Source organism: Prunus persica, chromosome G3 (assembly GCF_000346465.2).
Source record: "Prunus persica cultivar Lovell chromosome G3, Prunus_persica_NCBIv2, whole genome shotgun sequence".
In the NCBI taxonomy this organism is placed as follows: domain Eukaryota; kingdom Viridiplantae; phylum Streptophyta; class Magnoliopsida; order Rosales; family Rosaceae; genus Prunus; species Prunus persica.
The window spans coordinates 7,533,550-7,553,594 of NC_034011.1; the positions used below are offsets into that span (position 1 = coordinate 7,533,550).

A 20,045-nucleotide genomic window follows, 5' to 3' on the forward strand; every position below is an offset into this window, starting at 1 on the left:
CCACACAATCCGACAACTCCCAATTTTGTAACTCCAAAATCTGAAGTGCAACCAAATCTTTGATTTTGTGGGCCAAAGCTGCAACTATATCATGGCGACAATGGTGTTTCAAGGTGGTGGTTTCAACAACACAAAACAAACCAGCATAGCAATTGATGCTAATCCAACCGACATCGACGTTGCCGCCTCTGCCAAGATAGAGAGCACCACTAGCAGTTACCCAAGACCATTGTCTATCTACAAATCACAAGTTGAAATGAACCACAAACATCTGAAGTAGATCTAAAGCTGGAGCTCCAAATCTTCAAAAAGAAAACAAACAAAAACAACTAATAAGAGGGCAAAATATCAACAATAAGCCAAAGGGGAAATAAAGCAATAAAAGGAGTTTAGAGAGGGGAAGGATTGAGAGAGGAGGGATGGGAGGAAGCAAAGCCACCCACGCCCCTTTAGGAGGTGGCAGCTTGGAAGGTTTTCCTAGGGTTTTTTCTCCTCTTTTTGGTTGAGGACTCCTCCTGTTTGGCAGGCTGATCATCTGATACGTGATCTCCTTAGCTGAGGCCCCCTGCTCTCACGATTTTGTTTATGGGAACTCACGAGCAACTTCTCAGTGGGTCACCCATCCTGGTATTGCTCTAGCCCAAACTCCCAAATGGCCTCGTGCTAGATGGAGGTGGGTATGTACATATAAGGCACATCATCTCCTTTCCATTGGTCAATGTAGGATGGTACAATTCACATTATCAAAATAGATGATCACCCGGTACACATTTAGAGTACATTGACTTGGGACACACTCCATGGCACAAAACACCTTCATGAAGAACTTTGACAATGGGAACTTAAATCTCAAGGAGAAGTAGAAGGTAAAGAATGTGATAATCCTGGCGTCTGGATTGTTCGAATCCACACGAGGCACATCGTCAGTTAAAAACGCCTCTAGCTTGACATGCACATCATTGGGTATGGCAGAAGCATATGTGGTGCACCACTTATGGAAGTGAGCCTCGGTCGTGACACGATAAAGATTAGCCACAAATATTTTCTTATACACCTTGGAATTGCCCCACAGGTACAAGGGCACTTGCGAATTGGGTGATCGGCTCCCCTCGTTAGACGAGATGGTTGCTGAATAGCTACAAAAAGGAAAGAAAAAGTGCAAGTCAAATTACAAGTCAAAAATCACAATTCAAGTCTTAAAGGAGGAACCCTAACTTGTGGCGCAATAAAAAATCACAAGGAGAATGCAACATGGCCAGAGCTGGCATTGAAGGCCCTCGGCCCGAGCCGAGCCGTAACTTGCCCATTAGGTGAAGGATCATCCTAGCTTTAGAAGGAAAAAAAAAAAAGAAAATGTTATCGGCGAACAACCGGTAACCGTCACAGCAGTAGCCGCCATTCGACGAAGACTACAGGCGCCTATAATAGGAGTTGTAGCACTGTCCAGCTGCCAAACTGCAACGAAAGTGGTAATCCAGCAACCAGGCTTGCGACGAGCACATCAGAAGAAAGAAAAAAAAAAAAAGGTAGCAGCTGTAGCCACCACCGCCAGTGGTGGCGGCAGCCTCGATCATGCGGCCATCATCCCATTGTTTTTGTTGCTCCAGCCTCCACGCCACAACGACAACTAGCGGGGCCCACTCCAGTTGGTACTCGCTGTGAGAAAAAAATTGAAGAGAAATAAAAACCCAAGCGTGACCTACCTTGGTGTGCGTGACGACTCCTCTCCTTGACAAGCAGTACACTACTCCAAGATCTCTCTCACAAGCTAGAATGTAAAGGATGATAAGTTTGCAATTTGAAGAGGAGTGAAGAGAAACCTTGCATTTATAAAGGTTAGGCATCCTAGGTCAAGGAGGAATAACAAGCCTATTCCAATTAGTAGCCCAGCTCTACGAAGAAGTCAAAATCTTGCTCCAGTTAGGAACCCACCTCACAAAAGAAGCCCAACTCAAAGAAGAAAGCCCATATGCAGTTCTAAAGCACGAAAAATATTTCTCATCTCCTCTATGCCTCACAAGCGCTATGCAGAAGTTAGGGACATTTGTGGAAACACATATTTCCCTGGTCAATAAGGAGATGACACATGAAAAAGGAATATTCCTTAGGTTAATTTAATTAGGGAAATTATGATTTAATTAAAAAAATTATCTTTGATTTAATATAGGAATATCTCCCTAAATCAAGGAACAAATTTCTACCAAATCTCTTGAAGTAATTCCTATCATCTTATGGGTAAAAATAATCATAACCAAATAAGGATTACTCTCCCAAACCTTAGTATATAAGGAGCCTATAAATACCTGGCTACACAAGGCATTCAAGGTAATTCTAAATTCCTCTCTAATTCCACAAACCCTAGAGAAATCACACACTCTCTCTCTCTCGCCGCCCCTCTCATCCCTCTCTCCTCACATAGCCACAAGCTACCACACATGGCTAAGGCCACCCGGCTCTCCCCTTAAGAGAAAACTCCATCCACTTTAGCTATTTTTGTATCTTTATCAAGATCTAATCGAACTAACTTAGGCATCAGAGGGCCTTTGGCCAACACCCCCCAAGTGTGGTCTATTTGCCCTTATCTATTTTGCAGGGATCGAGGAAGAGAGAGAAGGAAGATCGAAGATCGAGGAATCAACTCACAAATATTCCCTGTGCGGAATTTTGCTCAGACATAGTTTAGTTGTTATTTTTTCCGCTCTAGTTTCCATAGATTTCAATTATGTCTTTACATTTTAATGCACATTTTCATTCTTGTATTTCAATTCCATTTCAATTCAAGTCTTAGTTTACTCTTTGTCATTCTTATTAATCTCGTTTACTTTCAGCACTTTAATTCACACACTTGTCTTTAAATTTTTTACTTTATGTACTTTAATTTCCGTTATTGTCTTAATTGAATTTCCTTTTCACACTTTCTATTAAGTTTAATAATATTTAGTTTCAATTCCTTTTACTTTCTCTTTCAGTAATCTTCATTTCCATTCACTCTATATCACTTGGTTGCTCACATAAAGTATTAACCCTGAGATAGTGAAAGAACCTAGGCCATGAGGAGAGGTTCCTTGCTTGACCAAAAAATTGTTTGATTAGAATCAAATCTTGCATGCATTATCTACTCACATTTCATTCAAGCAAAATTCGTTGTTTGGTGCTGGCACACTTGCACACCCAACTAAAAAAGGAACAAAAAAGTCCTTTCCTTGGACTACCCAGCCGAAAAGAGGGAAACAACTAGTTTACAAAAGACTTAATCATTCTAGCAAGCCCATCATATGACCCTGTTTTTTCTTTGCCTCTCAAAATTCACTTTAATTCTCATTTCCACCCGAAACTCATTCTAGCATCTCACTGAACACCATATTGTTAAGTCTATCAATAAATATGTTAAGCTTCATGGCATGGTACAAGTGAGGAGGGTAGGATGAGTGAGAGAGAGAGAGAGAGAGAGAGAGAGAGAGAGAGAGAGAGAGAGAGAGAGTTTGGAGGAGAGGGTCCAGTAGTAGGGGCAAGATCGGGGTATGTGTTTGGTTGTGTAGTGTGAGATCAAGGTAAGGTTTGGCTTGGTAGTTCTAGGTTGTTTTTTATGTGTGTGGTTAGGAGGGAGATAGAGTGAGGTGGTTAAAAGCACTAACCGTGCTCAATATCATATTGGGTATAGTTATGTTGTATTCTTGTGGGCATAGAGTGAGATGGATAAAAGCACTAATTGTGCCTAATATCATATTGGGCAGAGTTATGTTGTACTAATTTTTGTAGTTGGTTGTTAGAGAAAACTGATGGGAAAGGATGTTTGAAGTGATGGGTGCTCATAAGAGATATGACGAGACATTGGGGAGGAGAAAGATGAGTCAGGAGGCCTGTGCATTAGAAGGAGAGGAGGAGAAGGTGGAAGAGGGCCTAGGGTGAGCCCTAGTTGCTTGGTTTGTTTTTCTTTTTCAAATTTTGGTTTCTTTAGTTTTCTAAATTTGATTTAATAATATCACTTACCTTTTACAATTTTATGCATTAAAATATAGTCAAAAGATTAAATTGAATTACATAAGAATATTGTTTCACAAAAGAATACTATGGATACTAGTCCCGCTCACCTAAGGACCTAAAAATGAGATCCTGTGAGCAACTATTTAATAAAAACCCAATCTAACGGCACATGTTGTTAGTATTTAAACCCTCATTCATACTCATTGTTCTACCCAAACAATTATCTATTCTAATCCACTATAAAACAAAAAATTAGGGATATAGTTCATCCCTATCCCTATCTTCCTATCCTGCCCAGCCATCTTTCTCCTCCCCCTCCTTCCCTTCGCTATCACACTTTCTCAGTCTTCTTAAAATTAGGGATACAATGAGCTACCTGCACATTAATGAACTTGAATGCTAATTGTTAGGGAGTTACATTAGTTACCACCAAATCAATGAGATCAATTCAATATGATTTGTAACAGCTTTGAGTTATGAGATTAATTGTAATTTACTTTGTAATTAGTATAGCTGTTACGTTAGAAATTCATGTATAAATATTGTAGTCTTGTATCCTTCTCAAATAAGTAAAGATAAACCTTTTCTACATGGTATCAAAGCTTTACCCTTAGTACGATATTTGTTGTCCTTTTTCTTTTTCTCATGGTGTCCTCCTCCTTCTCTTCTTCTTTCACTCTCAATATTGCTAGTCTTGTCCATCAAACTCAATGATACCAATTATCTTATCTGGGAATGACAAGTTAAGCCTTTTCTCATTGGACAGAATCTTTGACGTTTTGTTGATGGCTCCTATCCCTGTCCTACTGCCACCATTCTTGATCATGCATCCAAAACTACTAATGATACGCCTGCCACTTCCCAAAACCCTGCCTAAATCTCTTGGTACCAAACTGATCAATCCTTGGTCAGTCAACTTTGTGCCACTATTTTGGAATTTGTTATTTGTCTGATTGTTGGTCTTGACACATCCTATGCTATTTGGGAATCTCTGGCTCAAAATTTCTCCCAGCACTTTGTTGCCAACTCTACTCAGTTAAAGATGCGCCTCATGTCACTCCCCAAAGGTTCGCAGACCGTTTCTGAATATCTCAACCAAGGCAAACCCCTTGCTTATCAACTTGCCGCAATTCAAGACCATGTCTCTCTTACTGATTTGGTTACATATGTTCTTCTTGGATTGGGACCTGACTATACCACCCTTGTCACTGCTACACTCTTCTTTCCACCTATTATTTGCTTCCCGGTCTTCATACTCGTCTGCTTTCATTTGAAGCATAGTGTTGAGGCCCAAAAAATCCAAGGCTGGGCCTAAATATATTTCTAGCCCAATACGACACCTAACTTAGGAAGAAACCCAACTTGGATACGCAAGAGTTTGTCATATATGCTTGTACACATGCCACACCAAGCAAATAAGCAACATGTCATGCTACAACTTTAAGTGGGCCCAAGCCACGCGAATGCAAGGGGCTTGCTGAGTGTGTTGTGGTATGAATGGTTACAAGCATTCATGAAGCCCATTGATGGGCCAAGAAGTGGAAGTTTTGGGTTGCTTGGGAGCACTAAAACTTTTGCCCATTTCTTGAGCCCAAACATATGGTTAAGAATGAGAGAGGAGCAGCCCAATAGCTTAGGACAATATCCAATAGCTTGCAAACACTTGGAGAAATCCCACATCAGCCAAAATATCTAGCACCTTGATCAAATAGGCTGTTTCTAGTAGCTTGAGCAAACTCACAGGCCGCTGGAAATAAAATACCAATAGTCTAGCCCAGCATCATGGAAAATATCCAGCACCTTGATCAAATAGGCTGTTTCTAGTAGCTTGAGCATACTCACAGGCCGCTGGAAACAAAATACCAATAGCCTAGCCCAGCATCATGGAAAATATCCAGCATCTCTGTTAAAACCAGATCGAAGCCAAACCATCAAAACCAAGCAAACCCATGTGCTGATCATCTTTTTGACTAGCACCCTTACCCATTCTTTCATATTCAAGCTTTGGTGAGAAAACAAGAAGCCAAAGTGGGTGGCGTCGTACCCACATAGAGGAGTCCAGCAGCCTCAGGACCTTGGAACCCCAAAAACTTGAGTGCCTATGGGTTTAGGCTAGGGAAATTTCACCAAACAAGATTAAATGGAAGAAAGTGAAGAAAAAGAGGAGGGAGGCTTGACAAAATTAAGGTTTCCAGCGCCTATAAAAGTAGGCACTTCCTACCCAGCAAAGAAACTCACCTTAGTTGTTGCAAGCCTTCCAGCAACCATGAGAACTCATCGAAGGCAAGCATCCCCTAAGGAACACTTTAATTCCATGCTTTGTTCTCCCATCTTCTTTCTCTTTCTCTTTCTCTCAAAATCCACATCCAAAGAGAGCAAGCATCATCTCTCATCCCTAGAACACTTTAATTCCGAGCCCTATTCCTCCATCTCTTCCCATTTTCTCTTCTGTCAAGCAACCCAGGAGCCTGACGAAGCTTTCGTCTAGCTGTTGGAAATCTGCTAAAGCCACCCATGCTTCCATCTTCCTCATCTCTTCCCATGAACACATCCAGAGAGAGTAAGCATCACCTCTCACCTCTGGAACCCTTCGATTTCAAGCCATGTTCTTCCATTATTTCCATTTTTCTATTATGTCAAGCCATTCAAGAGCTTGACGAAGCTTTCGTCAAGCTGTCGGAAGCTTGCTCAAGCCACTGAATCTCTTCCTTCATTCTTTCCTCTCTTTCTTCAACAAATCCTCTCAAAATTCCCTTCCCCCTTACTTCAAGCCTCTGTCGTTCTACCAATTTCAAGCTTCCTCATCAGCGTGGCCCCCATTTTGTTGGACCCAACCGGCCCAATTTTTATCGTCCTTCACCCACTTCTGCCAATTGGCTTTTAGGCCCTGCACCATCCTCTTGTGGGGCTAGTCAGTACTAGAACTATTAACAGTTTGGTCATATTCCGCTCAATGTCCACAAACTACGGATTTGTCGCGCACCTTTGTTGGCCTCCATGTCACTCAACCTACTGATTCCGCTTGGTACATGTACTCGGGAGCCACCAATCATATGACTCATGCCACTCCTTCCGTTTCATCTCATCCCTTTTCCGACCAAGTTGTTGTTAGTAATGGTGTTTCTCTTCCTATTACCAAGTACCATTTCTTTTTCTTCTTGGCATTTTTTTTTTCGTCTGTATGATGTTCTTCATGTTCCTTCTCTTTGTAAAAATCTTATGTCTATTGCTCAACTCACTCATGATCTTCTTGTTAGTATTATCTTTTATCCTTGGGGTTATGTTATTTGTGACTTACATTCTAGTAAAATTCTTTTTCAGGGACAATGTAAAGATGGTCTTTATCATGTCTTACCGTATTCTTCTCCATCCCATGGCTCTAAGCAAGCTCTCATCTCCATTCCCCATCCTCCATCTGGCATCATCATCTCAGACATCCCTCTGATCGTGTTCTTGGAAATCTAATTTCTCGATCCTTGTTAGGATCTCGTTTTTCTTTGTCTTTCAATAAATGTACTCTTCGTGCACTTGCAAAATCTACTCGTCTTTCCTTTTTGTCTCATGATCATTGGCACTGCTTCATTTGATTTATTACATTCTGATGTTTGGATGTTCCCTACTACACCTGTCTTTGGCTTCTGATATTATGTTATTTTTACGAATGATTATACTTATTACACATGGCTTTTTCACATGCACCAGAAATCTGAAGTTTTCTCTCATTTCTCTAACTTTGTGACTTATGTGCAAACTCAATTTTCATCCTCCGTCAAACAATTCCAAAGTGATGGCGGCAAAGAATTTGATAATTTGATGTTCAAGCATTTTTTTGCACATAAAGGCATTTTATATAGGTTCTCTTGCCCTCGTACCCCACAACAAAATGTCCTTACTGAAAGAAAACATCGTCATATAGCTGACATAGGTCACTCTCCTTCAAACTGCCCAAATCCCACTCAACCTATGGGTTAAGCTCTTTGTATTGTTTTCTATTGGATCAATCATCTTCCTACTCATACTCTTCAATGGATTTCTCTATTTTTCAAACTATATGGCAAATGACCTGATTACTCTCTCCTTTGTACCTTTGGCTATGCCTGCTTTCCATACCTTAGGGATTATGTTTCTAACAAATTACAACCTTGTTCTTTAGCTTGTATTTTTGCAGATTACAATGAATATTATCATGGCTATCGATGCCTTCATCTTCTCACAAACCGTCTTTACACATCTCGGCATATTATATTTCATGAAGATTCATGTCCTTGTACTGCTGCTACCTCTTCATCACCACCAGTTCAAGAAATTGTTTTTGTTCCTATTGGGCCTACACCAATTAACTCTATCTCTGATAGGCCTTCCTCACCACTTCCCTCAGTCGGCCCAAGCCTACAACAACAGTCTTTGTCTTATGTATATTATGTTGAGACGCCTTTAGACTCTATCATCTTTGTAACCTAGTCTCATATCGCGTTGCCCAACCATATTCTGCCTACTTCTACTCCATCGAGCCCTGCTACGCATTACACAAACTCTCCACCACATTCTCCACCATCCACAGATTTGTCTCTCTCTTCTTCAATGCAGGCACGACCTCTTCCTATTGGTCGCTCCAGCCTAATTCATACACACTCTCGCTTTGCCATCTAAAAACCCAACCCAAAATTTTAGTCCAACTTCTCTGCTCGTTATCCAATTCCACAAGCTCTCATAGCCGCGATTGAGTCCGAGATTGAACCCACTTGTTACGCACAAGGGTCTAAGTCTCCCCACTGGCGGTAGGCCATGCTAGACGAGTTCAATGCTCTACTTCGCCAATGAACATGGTTTCTTGTCCCCTCTTCTTCCCATTAAAATGCAGTCGACTGCAAATGGGTATTCAATATCAAACGATGCTTTGATGGATCAATTAAAGCATGTCTTGTCGCCAAAGGGTTTCATCAGCAATCCGGGATCAATTATTTTCACTCTTTTAGTCCAGTGGTCAAGTCGACCACTATTTGCACCATTTTGAGCATTGCTGTTTCTTGTGGGTGTGGAATATGGCAACTTGACGTTAAAAAAGCTTTTATCCAAAGTTATCTCTCCGAGGCGGTGTTTATGCAACAACCTTCTGGCTTCGCTAATCCTCTTCGGCCCACTCATGTTTGCAAACTCCATAAGGCAATATATGGTCTCAAGCAAGCCCCCCGCGCTTGGTTTCAGAGGTTTAGCGCTTTTCAACTTCAGGTTGGTTTCATCGAAAGTCGATTTGATTCGTCTTTATTTATGTATCGTGATTGCTCGCATGTCATGATTTTACTCCTCGACGTCGATGATATTGTGCTTACGGGTAGTAATCCCTCTCAACTCTTCGCTTTTATTCATGCTCTTAGTATTGAATTTAAGGTTAAAGATCTTGGCAGGCTTTATTACTTTCTTGGCATCGAAGTCTCACATCTCAAAGATTCTATTCACCTTACACAAAATAAATATACACTCAATCTTCTCTGGAAAAGTAATCTCCTAGAGTGTAAACCAGTCTCGACCCCCATGGCCTCCTAGACCTCTGCTTCTTGCACTGATGGGTCTCCCCTTACTGATCCAACTCTATATCCCCAACTCGTGAGTGGTCTTCAATATCTCACCATAACTCACCCCGATATAGCCTATGCAGTTCAACATGTTTCTCAATTCATGAATTCTCCTAGTGAGACACATTTGGAAGCTGTGAAACATATACTTCATTACCTCAAAGGAACTCTTGGCCATGGTTTATCCCTTTGCCATTCCAATGAGTCTTCTGTACTTATTGCATACTCGGATGCCGATTGGGCAAGGTGTCCAGACACTTGTCGATCAACTACAGGGTAGTGTATCTTTTTGGGACCTAATCTCATTTCATGGAGTGCCAAGAAACAACGTACAGTGTCTCGATCTAGCGTCGAAGCCGAATACCGTGCTCTAGCTTATGCAGGGTTGATACTATTTGGATTCAAGGCCTTTTATGTGAACTTTGGTATCCTCTCCCTCGTCCAATTATTCTTAATTGTGACAATCTTTCAGCTACTTACATGGCAGCTAATCCGGTATTTCATTCTCACACAAATTTTTTTGGTCTTGATTATCATTTTGTTCGCAAAGGCGTTGCCCCTAGAAGTCAACAAGTTCAATTTATTCCCTCTACACACCAATTGGCTGACGTTTTCGCCAAAGGTTTACCCACAAATTAGTTCAATCATCTCGTTTCCAAACTTGTCACCTCCCCGGAGTCAAGTTTGCGGGGGAGCGTTAGGTAGTTACATTAGTTACCACCAAATCAATGAGATCAATTCAATATGATTTGTAGCAGTTTTCAGTTATTAGATTAATTTGTAATTTATTTTGTAATTAGTATAGGACTGTTACATTAGAAATCCCTATATAAATATTGTATTCTTGTATCCTTCTCAAATAAGTAAAGATAAACCTTTTCTACACTAATCATTGTGACCTTAATTGAATCATAAGAGACGTCTCGAACTCCATGCGACAGCGATCCACAACTCAAACTACCACTCTGTATTTGCACAGAAAAACCGCAGAAATTAAAATAACTGAGAATCAACATAAGCTTCTTCTCTCCACCCTAACAAAAACACTTCATCTTCTTCTAATATTTATTTATCGTGTATGCGTTTTAGTTGACAATAGGAATTGGCTAGCCATACACTTTTATAAGCCTTGCTCCTACAAGAATATGCTTTCTTTTGTACCTATATTCAGAAACAGCGATGAGAAAGGGAGGGGGAGAAAGATGACTGGGGAGGAAGGGGCAGGGATAAACATGTAACCCTAGTTTATCTATATATATAAAGTAAAAGAAAAATCAGATAATGAATCCTATTTTTATGAAGCACAACTACCCATTATCTTTTTCAATTTTAAAATAAATTAAATTTTTTTTTTAAAAAGCCTCTCACAGGCTCAAAAGCGCGTGTGTAGAGGCTAGTTATTACTAAGTTTTTGTTTTTTGGGGTTAGAGTGGTTAGAAGGATTGTATGAGTAGAACAAGGAGTATGAAAGAGGGTTTAAACTACTAACAACATCTGCCGTTAGATTAATCCAAAGGTTTTTATTAAATAGTTGCTCATAGGACTTTATTTTTAGGTCCTTGGGTGAGCTTGACTGCAATAGATAGTACCTTACGCAGGATTAATGAATTAATGTCATTACATAAGATGTTATGGCAGAAGACAGAGAAACCAAATTCGACATGAATGACGCCGGACAAAAGAGAAGAAAAATCTACTGCAATCTCAATTCAACAACTTTTGGTGTTCTAAACATGATTGATTCTCTGGTCTAATTCAAAATGTTGAATTATGAAGGTGGCTTTGCACGAGTTGTAGGATCTTCCTTTGACTCCACTAGTATCATTACGACATAGCCCAACGTCCACAACAAAATGTATCGAAATGGTACCAACCACAGGCATGCGAGAAGACTTAAAATACTTCCCACATACTGAGGATCTTTTATGTACCCAAATGGAAATTCTGTCACCCAGGGAATGTTCTTCCCAAAACGTACTCCATAATAAGTACCAGATTCGCCGAGCAACTGATAGACCCTAAAATTGACAGGAAAATAATCAGATATAGATATTTGGAACAATCAATTGACCAAAGAGAAACAGAAATAATCAATCTTTACTTGGCAACTTAAAATCCCTGCTGCTGAACTCTTGGATAGACATAAATTACAGGCTACATTTAATGATTAAGAGATTTCATAGTTCTTTTAAACATTCCATGCTATAGCTTCATGCTGACCACCATATAATTGGAATGTAGGCTACAGTTACATCTAGCTTACGGTTGAGACAAACTGAGCTTCAAAGAGAGATTTCAAATCAAGGACATTTTCATGGTACTTTAACAACCAATGGAATTAATGAGTCCTTCCTCACTTTAGGCCTATCTTTCTATCAAGGACCCTTGCGGTATTCTCAATATGCTTCCCATTATGCACAGTTCATCTATTTCGACTGTTGCAGATAAATTTCAATTTACTGAAAAAACTAGTTTATTAAGTGTAGTAAATGCAGTAATGCCTTAGTATAGCTACCGAGTGGAGTAGGCTGATAGGGGTCATCACTCCCCGTCCAAACTCTTCATCCTCTGTGTTGTCTTGAGCAGCGGGGCGGAATGGATCATCAGAGGGTGGAAATTTCCTCCAATCGGATTTATTCTTCATGGGCAAGATTCTAGCCGCAAGAATAACTTCACAAGATGCTACTCAGTACTTTCTTCTCCTCATCTCCCTTTTTCTTGCATTACCCTACAAGTCTAAACTTGTTTTCTTTGGGATGGGGAACATAAACTTTACCTTAAAAAGTTTAACTGACAGGGATAACACACAAAATTTGTAACGTGTTCAAGCAGATATTCACCATGAAGGAACATAATGGTGCATCAACCAAACACCAGTTCTAGCATATTGATTCTTCTAACCGATGCCTACTAAGGAGAATCATTACATTAAAAGTGCACACGCTATTTTTGTCTGAACCCTTACTCTTTCCTTCTTCCATTACACCATGAAGGAAAATCAATTCCCAACCCTCATGAAAATCACTATATTTAACTAGCCATACCAGAATATTTCATTAACATGAATTATATGATTTCATAAATTCAATGAATCTTTCTTCTCTCAGTCAGGATTTTTACACAAAAAGGCCTCCTTTCCCATTAACTAGGATTAGCTGTCTATAGACGTACAAGAAGAAAGAATGGCCTGTAATGTGCCATAACCATCAAGGAAAATCATTTCCCAACCCTCATGAAAATCACTATATTTAACTAGCCGTACCAGAATATTTCATTAACATGAATTATATGATTTCATAAATTCAATGAATCTTTCTTCTCTCAGTCAGGATTTTTACACAAAAAGGCCTCCTTTCCCATTAACTAGGATTAGCTGTCTATAGACGCACAAGAAGAAAGAATGGCCTGTAATGTGCCATAACCATCAAGGAAAATCATTTCCCAACCCTCATGAAAATCACTATATTTAACTAGCCATACCAGAATATTTCATTCACATGAATTATATGATTTCATAAATTCAATGAATCTTTCTTCTCTCAGTCAGGATTTTTACACAAAAAGACCTCCTTTCCCATAGAAATGATGACAGATCTCACATCACATCACTTTATCTATTCTAGGATCACAAATACGAGCTGAACCACGTTTGGTGTGTACTAAAATGCACCCTGCCCTCCACATCAGACATGAAAAATATAGGCATCACCAGTACCCATCAAGGGAATTCATTTTAAAAGCAAACAACCTGCATAGGCTGCAGCTGTGCAGCATGACACATAACAATGGCCAACATGAAAACCATTTGCCCTGAACCATCAGCTCTAGAACAAGAACTAATTAAAGATGATTAAAAAGAATTTTCTCAATCCTATATGTTTGACAAAAAGAAGATGGCCAAGAACCTCAGTGCCCAAACAACAGTAAAGACCTCTGCAAGTTTCATAAAGATTCAATTCAGGTAAATTAATTCCCTGCCATTAAAAGACAGAGCTTCACAAACTGCCTAATCAATGAACCCATATATTAGTTGCACATGGGTCAGTGAACAAACAACTCCTCTCCAATCTTTCCACATCAACACATCCAAATTAAACTGAAAACTACCCATGTCCCAAAATCTTGTCAGTGGCAAAATGAACATGATATAGTGAGCTTCCAATCACACAACAATTAAAAACACCTGAATATGTGTAAATGAATATAGCTGGACTGACCTGAAGTTGAGGAACTGGCCAAAGGCAATGAGGGGCCAGAAGTAAAGAAGGGGAGGCCAAGTGAAGGTGGAGACTGAGAAGAGAGAGAGGAACTGAATCAGCTTGAGGAAATGAGACACATAAGCCATCACTGTGCATGGGTCACGCCCTTTCCCACACAGGTCAACCCATGTTTGTGGGTAAGTCCATAGCCAATAGTAGAATGGGAAAGGTGAAAGCAGTCCTAGTGCGGCTGCTATCCCCATTTCTTTTCACCTGATTTTCTCTCACTTTCTCGCGAAAATCTGTGGTGCAGCGAATCTGAGCTGAGGTATTGTGTGTGTGTGTGAATTTGGAAATGGGACAAGGGCCGTACCATGGTCGGGTACCGAGGCCCATTCTCATAGCCCAATGATGATGCAATCAAGGGACATTGCTTAAGGAGACCTAAGATTACAAGTGGGCAAAATATTAGAATGTGAGCATCTAACGCATCAATCGTAATGATGGGTAAAGAGACTCAAAATCATTTAACTATTATGTAAGTCTATAATTTCTTGATGTGAGATTTACTCCTGACACAGAAAATCAAACGAATTATTCAAATCAATCAAATCAAACCAAGGTCTAAAATATCGATGGTATCGGAAATATCGGTAATTCAAAAACACGGAAATTTCGATGAAAATACCGGGATATTATCGATATTGATAAAAATTGAATAAAAACCACAGAAATTGTAAGAAAAACTTGAAAATTTTTATTGAACTTTGGAGGATGTTTATTCAGTCAATTATCTATTAGTTTATCACGAAAAATTAGAAAAAAAATGCATTGCATGATGGGTTAACTTATTTAAGTTGATTATATAACGAGTTGACAAACACTGTGAGTGAGAAAATATGCAGTAATTAATGAAGAAGATTAAACACACCATAATCATTTATATATTATGATTTACTACAATATTTTACACTTTATACATTGCATGGTAAGATACATAAGTGACTTAGTACCACACAGAGTTCTTATGAGGTTCAAAATTTTAACTATCTTCATCATCTCTATGTGTAGAGTAAGTGTATTGTGAAGAGTAGTCATGAAATGATAAACCCCCAAAATAGTTTTGCATGTAATTGTTCAAAACTAAACAATACAAATATACATATTTTAGCATATTATCACAAAAACATAAGCAACATGATGGTTAAGGCATTGGATGAGTGGCAAGGGTTTGAATTCCCTTTGTGTGTGTGTGTGTGTGTGTGTGTGTGTGTTTTTTTTTTTCTTTTTTTTCATTACATCAATATTTTCGATATTATAGCGATATTTAGACAAAATATTGTTGAAGTGTTAACGAAATTATCAACATCGATATTTATACGATATGTTTATAGATATGTTCCGTAATATCCGTGACTTGAAAAAATAATAATATCCTCGATATTTCGTCGATATTATCGATATTTTATACTATGAACCAAACCAATTTGTTATTTGATTCAGTTTTCACATTAAAATACTTAATCTTGGATTCTACCCAACCAAACTGCAATTAATTTTATGGGAAATAGCTTAAAATGCCACCTTTTTTATAATTTTAACTAAAAATGCCATCCCTTCCCAATTTTTTTACAACTACCACCTATAAATACATTTTTATTGTGGAATGATTGTACCCATTTCAGTTTTTCAGAAATTGGGTTCTCTCTCAACTCTCTTGGCTCTATCTCTCTCCCTCGTGTAACTCTCTCTCTCTCCGACGCAATCGTCTTTCTCCCTCAGCGGTGGCTATTCATCCAAGCTTAACTCCACGATTCACATCCACGAGGTACTGTTCATCTTCCTTGTCTTTGAAATTTGGGGTTTTTGTGAATTTGGTTTATGGTGTATGGATTTGTAAGAAATTGATTTAGGGGTTTCTTCGAAATTGGTTTTGGGTCTCAATTCTTTGTGCCCAAGTACTAATTAATACCAGTCATGGAGAATTGTCACTGAATGAAGCATCCGTGGAGAATTGTTGGATGAAAATATCTTTGCTATATTCATGCTACTTCCTCTTGCGGGTGGTTTATGTTGAGTTAATATTTAAATTTTAAAATGCATTCTTTTTTCAATTTTGATTTCAACGTTTTCTTCAAAATTGTTTGTGTGTAAATGCAAAATAAAGGCATAGATTCTAATTGGACTATTCATTTTGCCCAAAAGCATTCCTGATGCTTGATCTTTGTCAGTGTAACAATCATGTTATGGAATTATAAGTTTGCACATACAATTTGATGGTTGTCTAATTATATGTTTCATGTTTTGGAAAATTTATGGTATTTCTTGAAACCAACCATGGTTGACTAGTTCACATTCTCATTATCAATGTTTTTTTCTTTCCCAATTTGCTTTATCCGCCATATAGTATTGTGATTTTAATAATTATTTTTCTTATAGATGTTCACATATTAACTGGTGAAAATAATTGAACAGAGAAAATCCAATGATGCAGAAGTCGAGTCACTGCGAGAGCAATACCATCAAAGGGTTGCAACACTTGAAAGGAAGGTAGGTCTTCTCATAAAGTCTTGTTTATAATCGTGCTTGGATTGATCTGGGTGTTATATGTGCCCCTTATGTTTTTGATGAAATTGGTACTTGCCTATTTTTAATTCAGCTCCTGATAATTGGAGGGGCTATGCCAACTTATGATTGCAGGTGTATGCTCTTACAAAGGAAAGGGACACGCTTCGGCGGGAGCAGAATAAGAAAAGTGATGCAGCTGCTCTTCTGAAGGAAAAGGATGAAATAATTAATCAAGTTATGGCTGAAGGTCTCTTTCTGTCCCTGTCTGTCTCTGTTTCTCTTGAGAAGCTCAATATGTTCTACATATTTTGTGCCTCATAGTGAATTTCCGTTACTTGTAAATCATGATTTCCTTAGCGTATTTAATTGCATTGTGTTTCTCGTTTCGGGTAGAACAGAGTTTTCAATGATAGGATTTATTTGGAAAAAAGGAATTCTGGTAGTTATGCTGTGTTCTCTATTTTTGCATGAAAGTTGAAAGTAAGATGTCCCCTCTATATGTGTGACAGCTTCAGGATTATGGCCTTCGTCTACTGAAAGGAAATTGCTATTTGATCCTGTTATATCTTTTATGGGACAAACAAATGAGGGAAGTAGTGTTGATTCATCACAGAAAGCTGAGTCTTCAGAGCATCCACCAAAGGTTGACAAATCATCAGGGGAATCTGAATCTCCACAAAAACTCTCTACTGTTGAGGCAAAGGAAGGGGTCAAAACAGAAACTTTACAACACTCTTCAACTGAACAGATGGCTGATAAGGAGGAAACTGAAGTTGTCAAGGAAGAAACAGATGATAAGCATGCTGCGACGGTGGAGGAAACAGAGACTGTGGTAGCTGAGCCTGAAAAATCTGAATCTGAATCTGAAAAATAGAAAATCTATATGTTGGGGGTTTTCTGGCTAGCTAAAAATTGTGAGAAATGATGAATCCATCTGATTGCAGCCTATTTAATGTTTAATACCTTCATTAAAAAAAGGTTGTTGACAGTGCTTTGACTATCTTGCAGATTATAATGGCAAAACCAGCAGGTGGCCCTAGTGAGAGAGATCAGCATGCAGGGATGGATGAGGACTAATTTTGTGTGTATGACAATTGACTATCTTTGCTTGTATTGCTCTATGTTAGGGATCTTTTGTTCCATTTTAGTAACAATTTTGTTTAGGAGAAAAAGAAACATATTGCAGTTCATGCTTTGTAAATGCCATCTTCTGTTATGATGGACACGTGGTATGCTCTTGTTGGGTAGGTTTTGGATTGAAACCATGGTCGAGTGCTTGAGCCATGTTTAGTGTGAAGCTTGAATGGATTTTCTTTTCTGTTGTATTTGGCCCTTGTCTTTTCAAGCATGCCAAAAATCATCCTAGTTTTGTAATATGTGGTTTGTGTCCAATTAATTTACTGTGGACCTTGCATTTTTGTACCCAATATTTGATAGCTGCGTTCTTTTGAACGAAGATTCATTGAGGGAGAGAATTACTTTCCTTTTGAATATGAATCGATGTGCAACTCCAACTATCATTTCAAAGGTCAACATCAATTCATGCTAATATAAGGATGGATAACAATTGTCGTCTCCATGAGATTCGAATTCAGGATTACTTTTCAACGAAGTGGAGACTCTGTTATTAGACCAAATGGCCATTGACATACGATATAATAGCAATATTAGGCCAATACATGTACACTATAGAGGCAATATTAAAGCAATATAACCACAATACGATAGCAATAATATTACAATATCACCTATAAAAATATAATTATTGTCCACTTATTGCTGATTTTTCACATGTTCAGAAATTTTGTTCTCTCTTAGCTCACTCGGCTCTCTCTCTCTGGCACATCTCTCTCTCTCTTTGGTATCTGTCTATCGCAGCTCTCTATCTCTCTCTCTCTCTCTCTCTCTCTCTCTCTCTCTCTCTCTCTAGTGCAACTCTCTCTTTGCTCTCTTTCTGTAGCGCAGCTCTCTCTGTCTCTCTCTAGCTTCGTTCTGCCTCTTTCTCCCCTTATTCGCTCTCTGTCTCTTTATTCATACCTTCCTTTTTTTGTAAATTATTTTTTAGTTGTTATTATTTTTTAAAATAATTTCTTACAATGTCTTACGATGCAATTATGATGCACCTGACTGCCTGTTTTTGAAAGGCACGTTGTTTCTTTCTCCTCCTCGTCTTCTTTTTGAATGCAATATGGCCCAAACAGTAAACCCATTGATGAGCTGTAGTCAATATACATACACTAGAGAGGCAATATTAGGTCAATATAATGGCAATACGATAGCAATAGCATTACAATATACATGCAATACGATGGCAATATGCATACAATATTAGTACAATACACAGGCAATATTAGTACAATACACATGCAATAGTACAACAATATTAAGTCAATCTACATACAATACACACACATCCATTACAGACTACAATTTAGACATGGAAAATAAATCGCCACCGAACCCTAACAGTACTATCCCAAGAAGCAAAAATTATTTCTTTCATAAAACTTGACAATTCAATTGTTATTACATAGTCAACCAATCTTTGCTCTATTACATACATACTTCCCACCTATAATTATAAATAATGGAGAGCTCACAAATTCTACTAATTTGATCTTAACTTCATCAATTTGTTCTTCGTTGTATGAGTTAGCTCTCCCTTCTTGCACATTTTCCAAGTTGTTCTGTTCTCCTCCCGTGTAGCAATATCAGCAACAACAGGTTATCTACATATCTGAAATCATAACTGCACATGATTCTCAATTAGCAAAGAGGAAAACCATTTTCTTTTATAACTTCGGTTCTGAAATATATAACAAAATGCAAATATCTTTGCTTCTGAAAAGGAGCAAAAGTTTGTCAACCAATTCATAGTAAAAACGAAGAAACTAGTGAACATAACCAGAAAAATGCTAACCTGCAAAACCAACTCCAATACTTTAACCACATCATTAATACTTGAGATTTTCTTCTCATGGATTATGATTAGAGGATTTTCCAATTCCTATCAGCACATACACAAGTTTGAAGATAATCAGCATCAAGCAAAAAGGGACTTGAGGTGCTGCTAACTTTAACAAGCAGCCCTCTAACAGTTTCAAGACATAGTTATCGCTGAGTCAAACTAAAACTTACACATTTCTGATTGTTCTGGTTGGTGATGAAATAAGGGGATATGTAGCCCCTGTCTAGCTTCATTCCCTCAACAACCTCCAGCTCGTTGTCCAATGTTTTCCCATCCTGCAAAAATTAACATAGTGTGAAGCTTACATGTTTTGGGTATCATTTGGGAATAAAAAACTAAAATAAAATTATTTGCCCTCCAATATATTTCTGTACAAATTTCATAAGACCCATACATACCTCACTTTAAAACAACAATAAAAAGAAGCTGATATCATCCAGATTTCAGCCCTTGCAATATGGTAACTACACTAATATGCCTATGACAAATCTGCTGACTAGAAACAGACATAGGCAAATAAAGTCACATACCCATCAGCACAGCCACTGTCCAGGTCGTGATGAGATACAAGCCAATAGACGACCACAACCAAATTGCTCTTCAATATGCTGGTCAAGAGTTGTCTTTATCAAACGAAATCAAAGAACCAAAATTTTAAAGATTCTAACATAAATGAATTACCTGAAGTTTAGTAATCAACCCTTTCTTCTCTTCTGCAAAAAAGAAGGAATTTCCATAATTATTGATATGATT

General features: G+C 38.5%; 1 protein-coding gene and 3 long non-coding RNA genes across 6 annotated transcripts; 1 reads left to right on the forward strand and 3 right to left on the reverse strand.

The window, feature by feature from the left end:
* On the reverse strand, nucleotides 11,033–14,083 carry LOC18782047 (phosphatidyl-N-methylethanolamine N-methyltransferase). The gene is made up of 2 exons (XM_007215016.2): nucleotides 13,775–14,083; nucleotides 11,033–11,575 (listed from the first exon to the last, which is right to left on the reverse strand). The coding sequence occupies exons 1-2, from the start codon at nucleotides 14,017–14,019 to the stop codon at nucleotides 11,326–11,328; spliced, it is 495 nt and encodes a 164-aa protein (XP_007215078.1). The 5' UTR covers nucleotides 14,020–14,083; the 3' UTR covers nucleotides 11,033–11,325.
* Nucleotides 12,617–13,764, reverse strand: LOC109947788. Its single transcript, XR_002270552.1, has 2 exons — nucleotides 13,124–13,764; nucleotides 12,617–12,905 (listed from the first exon to the last, which is right to left on the reverse strand). It is a non-coding gene; the product is annotated as an uncharacterized LOC109947788 (long non-coding RNA).
* On the forward strand, nucleotides 15,486–16,957 carry LOC109947789. Of its 3 annotated transcripts, XR_002270555.1 has the most exons (4): nucleotides 15,486–15,584; nucleotides 16,232–16,306; nucleotides 16,457–16,571; nucleotides 16,834–16,957. It is a non-coding gene; the product is annotated as an uncharacterized LOC109947789 (long non-coding RNA). The 3 variants fall into 3 exon arrangements; XR_002270553.1 differs by lacking the exon at nucleotides 16,834–16,957 and having other exon boundaries at nucleotides 16,457–16,810; XR_002270554.1 differs by lacking the exon at nucleotides 16,834–16,957 and having other exon boundaries at nucleotides 15,492–15,584; nucleotides 16,196–16,306; nucleotides 16,457–16,810.
* LOC109947790 lies at nucleotides 18,799–19,912 on the reverse strand. Its single transcript, XR_002270556.1, has 4 exons — nucleotides 19,823–19,912; nucleotides 19,463–19,567; nucleotides 19,245–19,331; nucleotides 18,799–19,073 (listed from the first exon to the last, which is right to left on the reverse strand). It is a non-coding gene; the product is annotated as an uncharacterized LOC109947790 (long non-coding RNA).

Excerpts from the sequence above, each read along its gene's own strand:
- LOC18782047 (XM_007215016.2), bottom strand. The coding sequence starts at position 14,019 with ATGGGGATAGCAGCCGCACTAGGACTGCTTTCACCTTTCCCATTCTAC. Across the intron at positions 11,576-13,774 it reads GGCCAGTTCCTCAACTTCAG|GGTCTATCAGTTGCTCGGCG; the intron begins GTCAGTCCAGCT and ends TGTCAATTTTAG.